The 12,792-nt window shown below is 53.3% G+C and overlaps 1 protein-coding gene across 1 annotated transcript in view; it reads left to right on the plus strand.

The window, feature by feature from the left end:
• Window positions 1-8,250: 8,250 nt before the first annotated feature.
• The window catches only part of Disc1 (DISC1 scaffold protein), a 165,708-nt gene continuing 161,166 nt past the window's right edge, over window positions 8,251-12,792 (plus strand). Inside the window, exons 1-3 of the mRNA XM_077105119.1 lie at window positions 8,251-8,308; window positions 9,301-10,316; window positions 12,118-12,187. Of these exons, the coding sequence (XP_076961234.1) occupies window positions 8,251-8,308; window positions 9,301-10,316; window positions 12,118-12,187 (1,144 nt within the window). The remainder of the gene's footprint in view (window positions 8,309-9,300; window positions 10,317-12,117; window positions 12,188-12,792) is intronic.

Here is a 12,792-nt window from a genome sequence, read left to right on the forward strand (position 1 = left end):
TTATTTTGTTTATTTATTTTTATGCAGTGCTGAGGGTCAAACCCAGTGCCTTACCCAGGCTAGGCAAGCGCTCTACCACGGAGCCACCCTCCCAGCCCAGAGACTTACTCTTAACGGTCACATTATTGCTTTGTCCAGGTGATTCCATGGTGAAGAGGCTCTGTAAGGGCCAGAAAGGAGAATTCTTCATTTTAGTGGGTATGAACAAATCCCTGGAAACAGGTGCTGTCTCGAGGGTTCTAATTTTCCCTCCATAATCTTCCTGAAGCATCAGTCTGTGGGTACACAAGGTTGGCCTCAGTCCAGCCCTGCAAAGGAATCAGCAGCTCCCAAAGCTGCTGCTATTTGAGTCGCCCAGCTCTGGGCTTTGCTGCGTGGCTGTGGCCTCAGCATGAAGCGAGCCTGCAGCTGTTCATATGTCAGGGATCCTCCAGCGGAGATGAAGGCAGGGTCTGTTACCATGGGTGTTGCCTTACGCCTCAGACCCAGATCTGATCTGGCTCAACCCAGGGCCAACTATGCAGGGCTGTGTGTGAGGTGGGCTAACATTACTGGCCAGTGCTTACCTGCTGGGGGCTCAGCCTTGCAGAGGCCCTGACCCTTCCCCGAGGCACACCTTCCTGGTAAGCACTGCTTGGAGGACCTGCACCGTGCACCCAGGGCAGGCTCTCCTCATATAGGGCTGTGTGGAGGACTGAACCTCACTGCCCGGAGCCACCATGGCATGCTGGTCCCCTCTTAGGCACCAGGGTCCAGGCCTGGAATGGGAGGGAGAACACCACCTCTCCCTTGCTTTCCAGTGGGACCAGGCGGGACATCTGCAAAGCTGTAATCATATCACTTCTAAGGTCAGGGGTCTAGAGTGGCATGAGCCTTTGATGTGAGCTTAAATTCTGAGTCTTATGAATTATAGTCCCCAAGTAGGGACTATACTTGGAAGATGCTCCAGCCTGCAGGGAGCTACTTAGGTGTGAAGTGCTGACAATGTGGGATCATTTCTAAATAAATACATCCCTGAGTTGCATGCAAAGTAGGGCATTTAGAAAGCATGAAAATGAGCCGTGAATAAAATATGGCACTAGGAAGGGAACGGTGATCTTCACAGAGGGACTCGGGAAAAGGCGATCGATCCTCTGCCTTGGGTGCCTCGCGGCTCTTGGCTGAACAACAATGACAAAGAAGAAACCTAAACTGTCGAGTTGTTTTGAGATAACAGCTACAGAGAACTCGCTTCTGGTTCATCCATATTTCATTAGGGAAGCAGTTCAAAATGTCGTTAGAGACACCCATCTGTAGCCAGCAGCACTCTTGAAGGGGTCAGATGGCTATGAGATTTGCAGTGGTACTTTACACGAACAGAAAAAGACGATCGTTTACCAGAGTTAACAGCACAGGGGAGGGGGGGCTGCAGCGTGCACCTCAGAGCTGCCTTTGCACGTGGTGGGCTCCGGCTGCTGATTCTCCATCTCCTCTCTCAGCTGGGGCTCCAGGCTGAAAAGAGAGAAAGCAGGACACGGATGGAGCAGAGTTGGGGACATGCTGATCCACAGGGAGCATGGGCTGCGGGTCGGCGTGGCCCTCCGTGGGCATGCTGCATGTGAGATGGAGCTGGACCCAGAGCCTGTCAGCACAGGGACAGGCTGTGTTCAGAGCGCAGGGTCTTCCAACGTGACTGTGCCTCCCCCACCAAGGTGGTCATGTCCAGCAGCCGGGTCTCTGTTCCCCAGTGGAACATGACATCAGTCACTGGATGGTGATGCAGGAGTAAGGACTTCCTCTGCTGTTCCAGAAGCCAAGCTGGGTGTGTGACTGCCCACAGGCAGGCTGGCAGGGGAGGCACACTGGTCAGTTGGTCTTTATGCTATGGAAGCCTTGCAAGGAAGGTAAGCGAATGCCCCAAAGGGGCATTGCCTCATAGCGGAGGGGAGGTGGCCTCAGCCCCTTGGGAGAGAGTCGGTGACTTTCAGGAGCCATGAAAGAGCAAATGGTCACCACTTCTGTTCAACATAGTTCTCGAAACACTGGCCAGAGCAATTAGACAGATGAAAGAAATTAAAGGCATAAAAATAGGAAAAGAAGAACTCAAATTATCACTATTTGCAGATGTCATGATTCTATACCTAGAAGACCCAAAAGGGTCTACAAAAAAATTACTAGAACTAATAAATGAATTCAGCAAAGTGGCAGGATATAAAATCAACACGCATAAATCAAAGGCATTCCTGTGTATCAGCGACAAAACTTCTGAACTGGAAATGAGGAAAAACACTCCATTCACAATATCCTCAAAAAAAAAAAATACTTGGGAATCAACTTAACAAAAGATGTGAAATATTTATACAATGAAAACTACAGAACCTTAAAGAGAGAAATAGAAGAAGATCTTAGAAGATGGAAAAATATACCCTGTTCATGGATAGGCAGAACTAACATCATCAAAATGGCAATATTACCAAAAGTTCTCTATAGGTTTAATGCAATGCCAATCAAAATCCCAATGGCATTTCTTGTAGAAATAGATAAAGCAATCATGAAATTCATATGGAAAAATAAAAGACCCAGAATAGCAAAAGCAATTCTAAGCAGGAAGTGTGAATCAGGCGGTATAGCGATACCAGATTTCAAACTATATTACAGAGCAATTGTAACAAAAACAGCATGGTACTGGTACCAAAACAGATGGGTGGACCAATGGTACAGAATAGAGGACACAGAGACTAATCCACAAAGTTACAACTATCTTATATTTGATAAAGGGGCTAAAAGCATGCAATGGAGGAAGGATAGCATCTTCAACAAATGGTGTTGGGAAAACTGGAAATCCACATGCAACAAAATGAAACTGAATCCCCTCCTCTCGCCATGCACAAAAGTTAACTCAAAATGGATCAAGGAGCTTGATATCAAATCAGAGACTCTGCGTCTGATAGAAGAAAAAGTTGGCTCCGATCTACATATTGTGGGGTCGGGCTCCAAATTCCTTAATAGGACACCCATGGCACAAGAGTTAATAACAAGAATCAACAAATGGGACTTACTTAAACTAAAAAGTTTTTTTCTCAGCAAGAGAAACAATAAGAGAGGTAAATAGGGAGCCTACATCATGGGAACAAATTTTTACTCCTCACACTTCAGACAGAGCCCTAATATCCAGAATATACAAAGAACTCAAAAAATTAGACAATAAGATAACAAATAACCCAATCAACAAATGGGCCAAGGACCTGAACAGACACTTCTCAGAAGAGGACATACAATCAATCAACAAGTACATGAAAAAATGCTCATCATCTCTAGCAGTCAGAGAAATGCAAATCAAAACCACCCTAAGATACCATATCACTCCAGTAAGATTGGCAGCCATTATGAAGTCAAACAACAACAAGTGCTGGCGAGGATGTGGGGAAAAGGGTACTCTTGTACATTGCTGGTGGGACTGCAAATTGGTGCGGCCAATTTGGAAAGCAGTATGGAGATTCCTGGGAAATCTGGGAATGGAACCACCATTTGACCCAGCTATTGCCCTTCTCGGACTATTCCCTGAAGACCTTAAAAGAGCGTACTACAGGGATACTGCCACATCGATGTTCATAGCAGCACAATTCACAATACCTAGACTGTGGAACCAACCCAGATGCCCTTCAATAGATGAATGGATAAAAAAAATGTGGCATTTATACACCATGGAGTATTATGCAGCACTAAAAAACGACAAAATCATGGAATTTGCAGGGAAATGGATGGCACTAGAGCAGATTATGCTCAGTGAAGCTAGCCAATCCCTAAAAAACAAATACCAAATGTCTTCTTTGATATAATGAGAGCAACTAAGAACAGAGCAGGGAGGAAGAGCAGGAAGAAAAGATTAACATTAAACAGAGACATGAGGTGGGAGGGAAAGGGATAGAAAAGGGAAATTGCATGGAAATAGAAGGAGACCCTCATTGTTATACAAAATTACATATAAGAGATTGTGAGGGAAATGGGAAAATAAACAAGGAGAGAAATGAATTACAGTAGATGGGGTAGAGAGAGAAGATGGGAAGGGAGGGGAGGGGGGATAGTAGAGGATAGGAAAGGTAGCAGAATACAACAGTTACTAATAGGGCATTATGTAAAATTGTGGATGTGTAACCAATGTGATTCTGCAATCTGTATTTGGGGTAAAAATGGGAGTTCATAACCCACTTGAATCTAATGTATGAAATATGATATGTCAAGAGCTTTGTAATGTTTTGAACAACCAATAAAAAAAAGAGGAAAAAAAAAAAGAAAGAGCAAATGGGAGCTGGAGAGTCTGAGAAGGTTCGTCTCAGCATGGTGTCCCTTTCTGGTTGATCTTCCTGGTTGGTGCAGCACCCCAGAAGTCACCCAGGAAGGGTAGACCTCCTAGAGCCTGCATCTGTGGGCAGACCCAGGAGTTCAGAGACCATGCCCTTTGCAAGTGCTGTTTCTAAGGACCTTCTGCTCAAACTGTCCATGTGCCAAAGGAGATCTACTTTTTTTTTTTTTTTTCAGCTGCCCTGTGTCCAGTAGTGTAGAACATCAAGGCCACGACCCAGCAGTTCTGTGAGGTGGAGTCCCATCGTCCAGATGAGGGTGGGAGCAGGGGAGTGAGGCACTTGGCTGCGTTCTCAGAGGCAGCAGTGCTGGATCTCGAGCTGGGCCATCTCTCTGGAGCTGCACTCCTTTGGACAGGCTCACATGTCCCGTGTGGCACGGGTTTGCAGTAGCTTTTTGTTTTAGAATGATTGCAGGTGCACAGAGAAGCCGCAAAGCGGGCGCAGGGCTCCCTCCACCAGCTTCTTCCAATGCTAAGGGCTTCATCACAGCCATTTATCAAAACTCAAAAAGTCCCTCTGGTATAAGACACTCAACTGCAGGTGCCCGTGGACCTCACTGTTTCCCACCAGCATCCTTCCCCTGTTCCAGGCCCTCAGGCTGCGTGTCACATGCAGGACTTCTGCCCGGTGAGCACCAACCGGACCATGTGTGCAGGGCTGGGGGCCTTGCTCTCCTTCCTTGGATCAGAGAGGAGACCGTGGCAGTGACGTCTCTGGTTGGGGACAGACTTTAACACATACAGACCACACTTTACGCACCTGTAGTAGAAGCTAATTTGTATCTTAAAACACAAAAAGCTTGGGAGAGAAGGCTTTTGCAAAGACACACACAGCCTCTGTGGTGCTGTGAGGTCACATTTAGGATGGGTCTGAGCTTTGTGTGCAGAGGAGGCTGACTAGGGCTTTCCCGTAAAGTGAGGCTGCCGGCTCTGGCTGCCTCCCAGAATCACCCACGGCATCGCCCCAAATCCAGACCCTGAGCCCTGGGCCCAAACTGTGATTTCAGCAGCCTCAGGCCTGGACTCCAGGATCTTTAAAGATATCCTAGTGGTTCCAGTGCACAGCCACATTGGCACCCCTCCCATCTGAAGAGCTAGAGTAAGCCAATGGTAGCTCTACAGAGTGGAGCTGGGCAGCCAGGGATGCGCGTACTGGGCCTGATGTCCCCCGACTGTCCTGGAGCCACACAGTGATTTCCTGGGTGATTTCCATCCTCTTCTTTCCCGTTCTCTCTTCCCCGAGGCTCTCTCTTTCTCAGGTGGCTTCCTTGGGTCTCCAGGAGCTCCCCACTCTTTCCAGGCGGGCCCTGCTTCACCCAGGCCCCAGCCCCATCCGCAGACTGCTCTGATCCTGTCCCTAGCCTGGCGTCTGCTCATCCTCCACAGCTGGTCCCTCTACCGAGGAGGGTCTCTCTGAAGTCCTTGGAGCTGGCTGTGCTCCCCAGCAGTGACCTCGCCCTGCTGTGGACCTCGCAGCCTCCTCCCTGATAGACACCAAACACTTAGGGTGCTAGGGGTTAACAATAGGGCACAGGGGTGACGAGGACTGGCTGGTTGGGGAAAGGTAGCAGATGCGGGAGGCAGAGGAAGGATTTGGGCAGGCGGAGGGATAGTGGAAGGGGCGAGGCAGAGAGGACTCTTGCCCACCAGGCTGGTGGACCTTGGCTTCTCCCAGTTTCCCTCAGCAGGTTTTCCAGACACCTTGTTGGACTATAGCTAGAGCCCCCTTAACACCCAGGTCTGTGCTGAGCTCCTGTCTGGCACTTGCTTTAGCTTCTGGCCCACTGGCTTGGGTGGGTGGAGACGGGGCCACCTAACGGGGCCCAGCAAGTCTGTATCCTGGAGTAGGCAAGGCGCCTGTGCTCTGCGCCTAGAGTCTGTTATGGTGCGCCAGGCTCCCTCTCCCTGCCCAGCCTGACCAGAAGGCAGAAGGAAGCCACCTCTGGGTTCACGTGGAAGGGCAGCACAGCTGTTCCCCAGTGGCCCTCAGAGCCTACCTGCACTTCCTGTTCTTTGGGCTCTGCCCTCCTGGCTCTGTTGTCCTTCCTGCCCACCAAGGTCCTGCTGGATCTGACTGCACCTCAGTTGGGTGGGAAGGAGGCTCTGCCTCCAGGGATGGAGAGCCTCGCCCCACCCTCAGCTGCAGGGCTTGGATTTTGAACAGACCACAGACAACTGCCGCAGTCTGGCTGCAGCAAAATAACCGGGGGTGACGAACTACTTGTGTAGATTGATGCAGCAGGAATAGGAGCCGTTTATTGTAGGATAACAGAGGTATTTATACATTTTGCACAGCTTATCTTAATTAGCATAAACTAGATACAGCAGTCAACCAATCAGGAATCTCCACACTTAATGGCTCGCTTTTGTTACTTTACAAACCACTCCCTCTGGCATTTTGCCAGGCGCCATCCAGACTTGTTTACAGACTCTAACAGACAACCTCCCTGAGGTTGAGGGAGGATGATTGGGGGACTACTGGGTTCTGGTTGCAGCAGACAGCATAAGCTCCTCAAGGGTAAGAAGAAGAAAGGAAAAGGGGTGGGTGAAGGGGCTTTGCAGGAGAACCCAGGCGTCTTCTAGAGACCTCAATCTGCCCTGTGTAGCCCATCCCAGCAGGGTTCTCTGGACAGCTCCAGCCCCTCTGTCCGGCCCCTGCCCTCTCCAGTGCTCCAAGGGGTAGGGAGAGTACCCTGGGACAGCCTCCACTTTTCAGCTGCTGCTGAAGGCTTGTGTCAGGGTTGGGATTAGTGAGCGGCAGGAGGGGGAGGGAGCCAGGTCCCCACATGGTAACAGCTCAGTGGTGGGCACCTGTGCCTCACTGCACCTTCCCGAACCCTGGTGGGAACACTGCTCCCACCAGGGAGCTCATCACACAGGAGCTGGACCTCAGCTCTGCTTCAGAACCCTTGGTGGGTGGTCTCAGAAAAGGCTGTGCCAGGTGAGAAAAGGAGTGAGATCTTGAGCAGACAATCCCCCTTGGCAATATCTTCTACCTTCAGGAGTGTCACTCAGGTGAGAGCCACTGGGTTAAAAAAAAAAAACAGCTAAAAGACAATGTTGGCTTCACTGGACACATTTTCCAAGATACCAGTTGTGAGTTGTTCTCTCTGGAGGCTGAAGCCAGAATTCAGGGTTCTCTCTGTTCTGAGTCCTTGCTCCTTAGAGGCTGTCTTGCCAGTCTGACCCGAGCCTGACCTGGTGGCAGTGTGGCACCTCTGAGCCTCTCCCTCACTCCCTCCTCCTCCCCTAGCCCCTCCTGGCGCTCCTGGCTGGTCGGGCTCTGATGTTGCCAGGGTCACCCTGGCAGGAAGACCCCCTGGAGGAAAAGGTGGACCCTGTCCCTTCCAGAAGAGCGAGGGTGCCCACCTGGCCTGTTCATGGTCCCTCCGGCAGTCTTCCTTTCCCTGTGGTTCCAATTTGGTGTGGCCTTGGTGGCGGGAAAATGGACTGAAATCCCGCTGCCTTCCTAACCTTCAAGCCGCGACCCAGCTGGTTCAGCAGGAGGCCGAGGGAGGGAAGGATGTGATTCGAATCACACGGCCCCCGTCTGGCCAGGCTTGGGCAGGTCTGCTCGGGGAGTCAGGCAAAGCCAAGGGTGAGCTCTCGGGTGCTGCAGAGTCCCACGCCCCTCCCTGCCAATACCGCTTCCTCCACCACCCTGCGCTGTCCCTGGGTCTGGTCCGCGCTTTGCTGTAAGCGTCCAGAATTCTGTGTCCATTGGGTGGCAACAACTCTCCCTGGGTCCTGCAGTTGGCAAGAGCATGTCTTGACCTCTGTTGTCCCTAGTGCATAGTCAGGGGACAGGCAGCCACGGGCCATTGTGCTCACGTCCCCAGCATTATCAGTGCCCCTTGTCACCTGGGACTGAGTGTGTTGTGATGGTAGCTCAGTGGGATCAGTGCCTGATGACCCCCACGCAACAGGACGAAGGGCCGGACATGTATATTTTTGGAGGAGGAGCAAGTATCCGGCTGGCCTCTGAGAACACCTGAGGTCTGCTAGAGCCAGAGGCTTTGGTCTTCTCAACCGGCCACGTCCAGGTGAGCTTCTCCAAGTCTCCTGGCCTTTGTGATGGAGGGAGGGTTGTGATTCCTGGCTTGGTTGATCCACGAGGTAGGGAGCGAGTGAAGTTCCCATGGAGGACACTTGTCACGAGCAGCAGCACCACATGAGGACGGTGACTGCCTGGCAGGCTCATGCTTGCCCAGCACTGGCCAGGTGCTCTGCATGGCATGGCCCTGTGATCTGGTGCTCACGGCAGCCCTGTGGGTGGTGCTTCCATGCCCACTCGGCTTTACTGGAAGGGACTCAAGGCACACAGAGGGTAAATAAGGTCACCCATCCAGCAAGTATGCAGTCAGGGCCATGCTGTGCAGTGAGGTGCAGCATCAGGGACCGTCTGTTCCCGCAGCAGAACTGGGCGTGGAACTTGGGCCTGGCTTGGAGGACACAGGAAGGTCTCCTGCAGCCCCTGTGTGGATGAAATGGTGGGCATTCATGGCTCAGGGCAGAGGATGAGGCCTGGGGGACACAGACTGCTCAGAGACGAAGGGCGTTGTTCATCGTGTGGCTGGAGCAGACAGCTGGATCTCCCTCTGTGCTATTGTCCATCTTCAGATCCGTTGCTCTCTGTGCCCAGGATAAAGGTGCTGACCTTCCAGGGGAGACCCGGGAGTGCTGGGGGCTCAAGCTGTGTGCCCGCTGGTGTGCTGGCCTAGCTTGCTGGGGGCCCAGCTGCTCCGTGCCAGAGGGCCTGGGAGGCAGGCGGAGCTCTGTGCTTTCAACACAAATGCTTCCTGAGGACCGTCAACATCTTCATACTGGCTTGTTCCTGGGTCTCTGGGCCAACCCGTGTCTTTGGCAGATGTACCCATCGGTGACCTCTAGCCCTGGGCACGCTCTCTAAAAGCTGTTCCAGAGGAGCCAGGGCCACGTGCTGTTCTTTTCCTTTCCAGGCAGCCGGGATTGCTCACCACCTGCAGCTTCGCTTCGGAGGCGGCGGCTGGCACGGAGGCCAGGCTACATGAGAAGCACAGCTGGGCCCGGAATCAGGTCCCCAGCAGTGGGCACGCCATTCCAGGATCTGGGAGGGGTGGGCAGCAAGGAACTCCACCACTCCGCATCCAGGGCTGGACAAAGCTACCTTGGCCGGAGTAGCCATGACCGGGAACCCCTGCTGGGGAGCTGTGTCCCTAAGAGCTCCAAAACCCCTGCTGTGGCCTCTGTGGGCCACCAGAGCCTGGCCCAGACCTCTTTGGGAGGAAGCCCAGTGGGCTTTTGGATTCAGCCCAGAGCTGGCACCGGATTGCCTGCTAGGCTCGCCGGGCTGCGTGGCCCTGAGGATGCCTGGGGGCAGCAAGAGTCTTTATTCATGGACAGTTCTGCTGCCCCAGGTGCCAGCCAGGACCCAACCCTGTGTGCAGGAGCAAGGGGTGCTGGGGCCTCCAGGGGGCTGGTGCCTTTGGAGGGGCGTGGTAGCAGCCGCAGTCTGGGCAACGGCCCTGCAGCCCCCCACTCCCTGCCTGGCTCCTGTGAGAGCTTTACCTCCAGCTTCAGCTTCATCCGCATCTCTCTTGGGTCTGCCGGGGAACGTGGGGAAGCAGAAGGCTGTCCGCCTTCCAGGGAGGCGGAGACCACTCATCAGAGCCCCCAGGAAATGGGAGTCAGAGCCACCAGCCCAGACAGGCCCCACGAGGACCCTCCTGGTCTCCCTCAGCCCTTCCGTCTCACGGCTGCCCAGGGCTTGGCAGACCTGGCCCAGGTGTCGGCGAAGAGCTCCGGGCCGGAGTGTGGTCTGCTTTCTTCCCTAAACATGGACACTGGCTGCTCCTCTTCCCTGGATCCCTCGCTGGCTGGCTGTGGCTGTGATGAGGGCAGTGGCTCAGGGGACGCCCACGGCTGGGATACCCTGCTCAGGAGATGGGAGCCCGTGCTGTGGGACAGCCTGCTGAGCACCCGGAGGCAGCTGGAGGTCAGTGTCTCTGCCGGCCCCTGCTGTGATGGTCAGGAGCTCAGGTCAGCAGGCAGAGGGCCGGGAGCGGGGCGTGCTGCCTGGAACGGCTTCCCTGGGAGCAGCAGTGCCACATTGTGTCTCCCCCCCTGAATGCGTGCTCTGCCTCCCCTTCTCTGTGGCCCAAGTGTGCAGATTTGCTCTCTGGCTGCAGCTCCTCCACAGCCCTCCTGGGGCCCCATGTGGTTTTCTCGGCTTAGAAACAGGAAACTGGGGCAGGGGAGATTGAACCAGCTGAGGTTTGGGGTGCACGATATAGAAATGGGCACCCTGCATGGGCCAGCCCAATCGATGGTCACCTGCCCTTGCCCCACTCATCCCATTTCATCCTGCTTCAGAAGGAGCAACTCCTGTCCTTGCCACCAAATCGGGACACTTGGTTTCTTTCTGACCACTTCATGTCTCTGGCTTTCAGTTTCCTTATTCAGAGGGGACACTTGCAGGACATTCTGAGGCTCAAGTGAGAAGGCAGGTGCTTTGGAGTTAGGACGAGCTGGGAGGTGGGAGCCCTGGCACTGAGGTGCTGTCTGTCATTGGAGAGGGGGAGCAGCAGGTGGGGTAGGTGGCTCTACAACAGGGAGCCAGGAGGGCCACCCCAGACTGGACTGCCAGGCTGCATGAGGTTTCATTGTGTTGTGTGGGCAAGGGTGGGTGTGCAAGTCCCTGAGCCTGGGTGTGCAGAGGTGTGTGAAGGAGTGGGTGTGCAAGTTTCTGAGCTGGGTGTGCAGAGATGTGTGAGGGAATGGGTGTGCAGAGTACCTGAGCCTGGGCATGAGGAGGTGTGTGAGGGAGTGGGTGTGTAAGTCTCTGAGCTTGGGTGTGCAGAGGTGTGTGAGGAAGTGGGTGTGCAAGTCTCTGAGCCTGGGCATGCGGAGGTGTGTGAGGGAATGGGTGTGCAGAGTGCCTGAGGCTGGGCATGCAGAGGTGTGTGAGGGAGTGAGTGCCTCTCCCATCTAGGCAAGCACTCTGCCACTGAGCACAGCCCCAGCCTTTGATTGACCTTTAAAAGCAAATTAATTAATCTTGTTTAGATGGGCCACAGGTACCTAATTGACACGTGTCTTGAGCTGATGTCCCAGGAAGGGGAAGAGAATCTGAAAGCAGACACAGAGCACAGGGTGCTGGGGAGAGGTTGGCCCACCTCTGTCAGAGACTTTGTGCAAACTTAGCATCCCACCTGCATTTCTCAGTTCCAGGTGTGGCCCGAGGGAGGCAGCTGTTGTTTGCAGGTTGCGCGGCCAGCTTCATTCCCTTAGACATCCACCTAGGAAGACCTGCCCTGGCCAGGGTTCCGCTGCAGTTTGCCAGCTTTGGCCCGGAGACCGACAGGCAGCTTCTCCTTCCTTTTGAATGTTTATCTGGCTGTAGGTCATATCCTGAGGACCTGGGGCTCTGGATACCTGGGACTTAGGAGGTCCTAAGCAGTGTGGTTCTCTGGTGTCCAGCTGTGCCCAGGGTCTTTGTGCCACTTCTCTGAGCCACCATATCTCTGGGAGTCTGGGGATGTTACACAGGGTGTTCTACCACTGAGCTACATCCAGACCTTTTATTTTTTATTTTTAGATAGGTTCTCACTAAGTTGCTGAGGCTGGCCTAGAATCTGTGGTCCTCCTGCCTCAGCCTCTGGAGTTGCTGGGATTGCAGGTGCACACCACTGCACCTGGCAGGAGGTTCACTTTGAGATAGTTTATGTTCTTAGCTTTCATAAAATAAGCTTGCTGTTGTGACTTGTCTTTCCTTTTCCCCCTCCAAACCAACACAGGTGACCTCCTTAAGAGTAAAGCTTCAGAAACTTCAAGAAGCAGCAATTAAGGATGATGATTTTGACAAAGGTGAGTTTTCATTTGTTCATGGGTGATTGACTCTTTCCTCCTCCCCATCAGTCCTGTCTTCTGCACCCGCACTGAGTCAGACCACATCTTTGGTTGTCTCCACTAAGGAACAGTTGGCCATTGCACATGGTTGTCTTCTGGATTTTACACACCTCGGGCCCAGGTGTAGTGTTATCATTGTCCAGAGCTGGTGGAGAACCTGCACACAGAATACCCAGACCCACCGTCTCCCCCGTGTGTGGCACACCTATGCCTCACCGTGCATCAGGGTGTTTGAGGGTGGTGATAACGCAGGAGGTGACAGGAGACAGCTGGACACGCCCTCTGCAGGTGTGATGCCAGCAGTGGAGGCCATCTGGGGTTCTCTGACTGTGTCCCCGCTAGGGCCAGAGGCAGAGTGGGGTCAATTAGAGATATGAGGCTGTGCCGAAGGGGTCCAAGGCCTCGCATTTCCACTTGCATGGCCTAAAATACCCCAGAGAGGAAGGAAATTTGCAACATGAGACTAGAAGACAGTGGTTGGTCAGGCCCGAAAAACCAAGGAGGGAGTTGGGCCAGAGACAGGCGGGGTGACTGGGCACAGGCGACAGGGTGGGGTGGCTTGT

The sequence above is a fragment of the Callospermophilus lateralis genome, chromosome 13 (assembly GCF_048772815.1).
Source record: "Callospermophilus lateralis isolate mCalLat2 chromosome 13, mCalLat2.hap1, whole genome shotgun sequence".
Taxonomy (NCBI): domain Eukaryota; kingdom Metazoa; phylum Chordata; class Mammalia; order Rodentia; family Sciuridae; genus Callospermophilus; species Callospermophilus lateralis.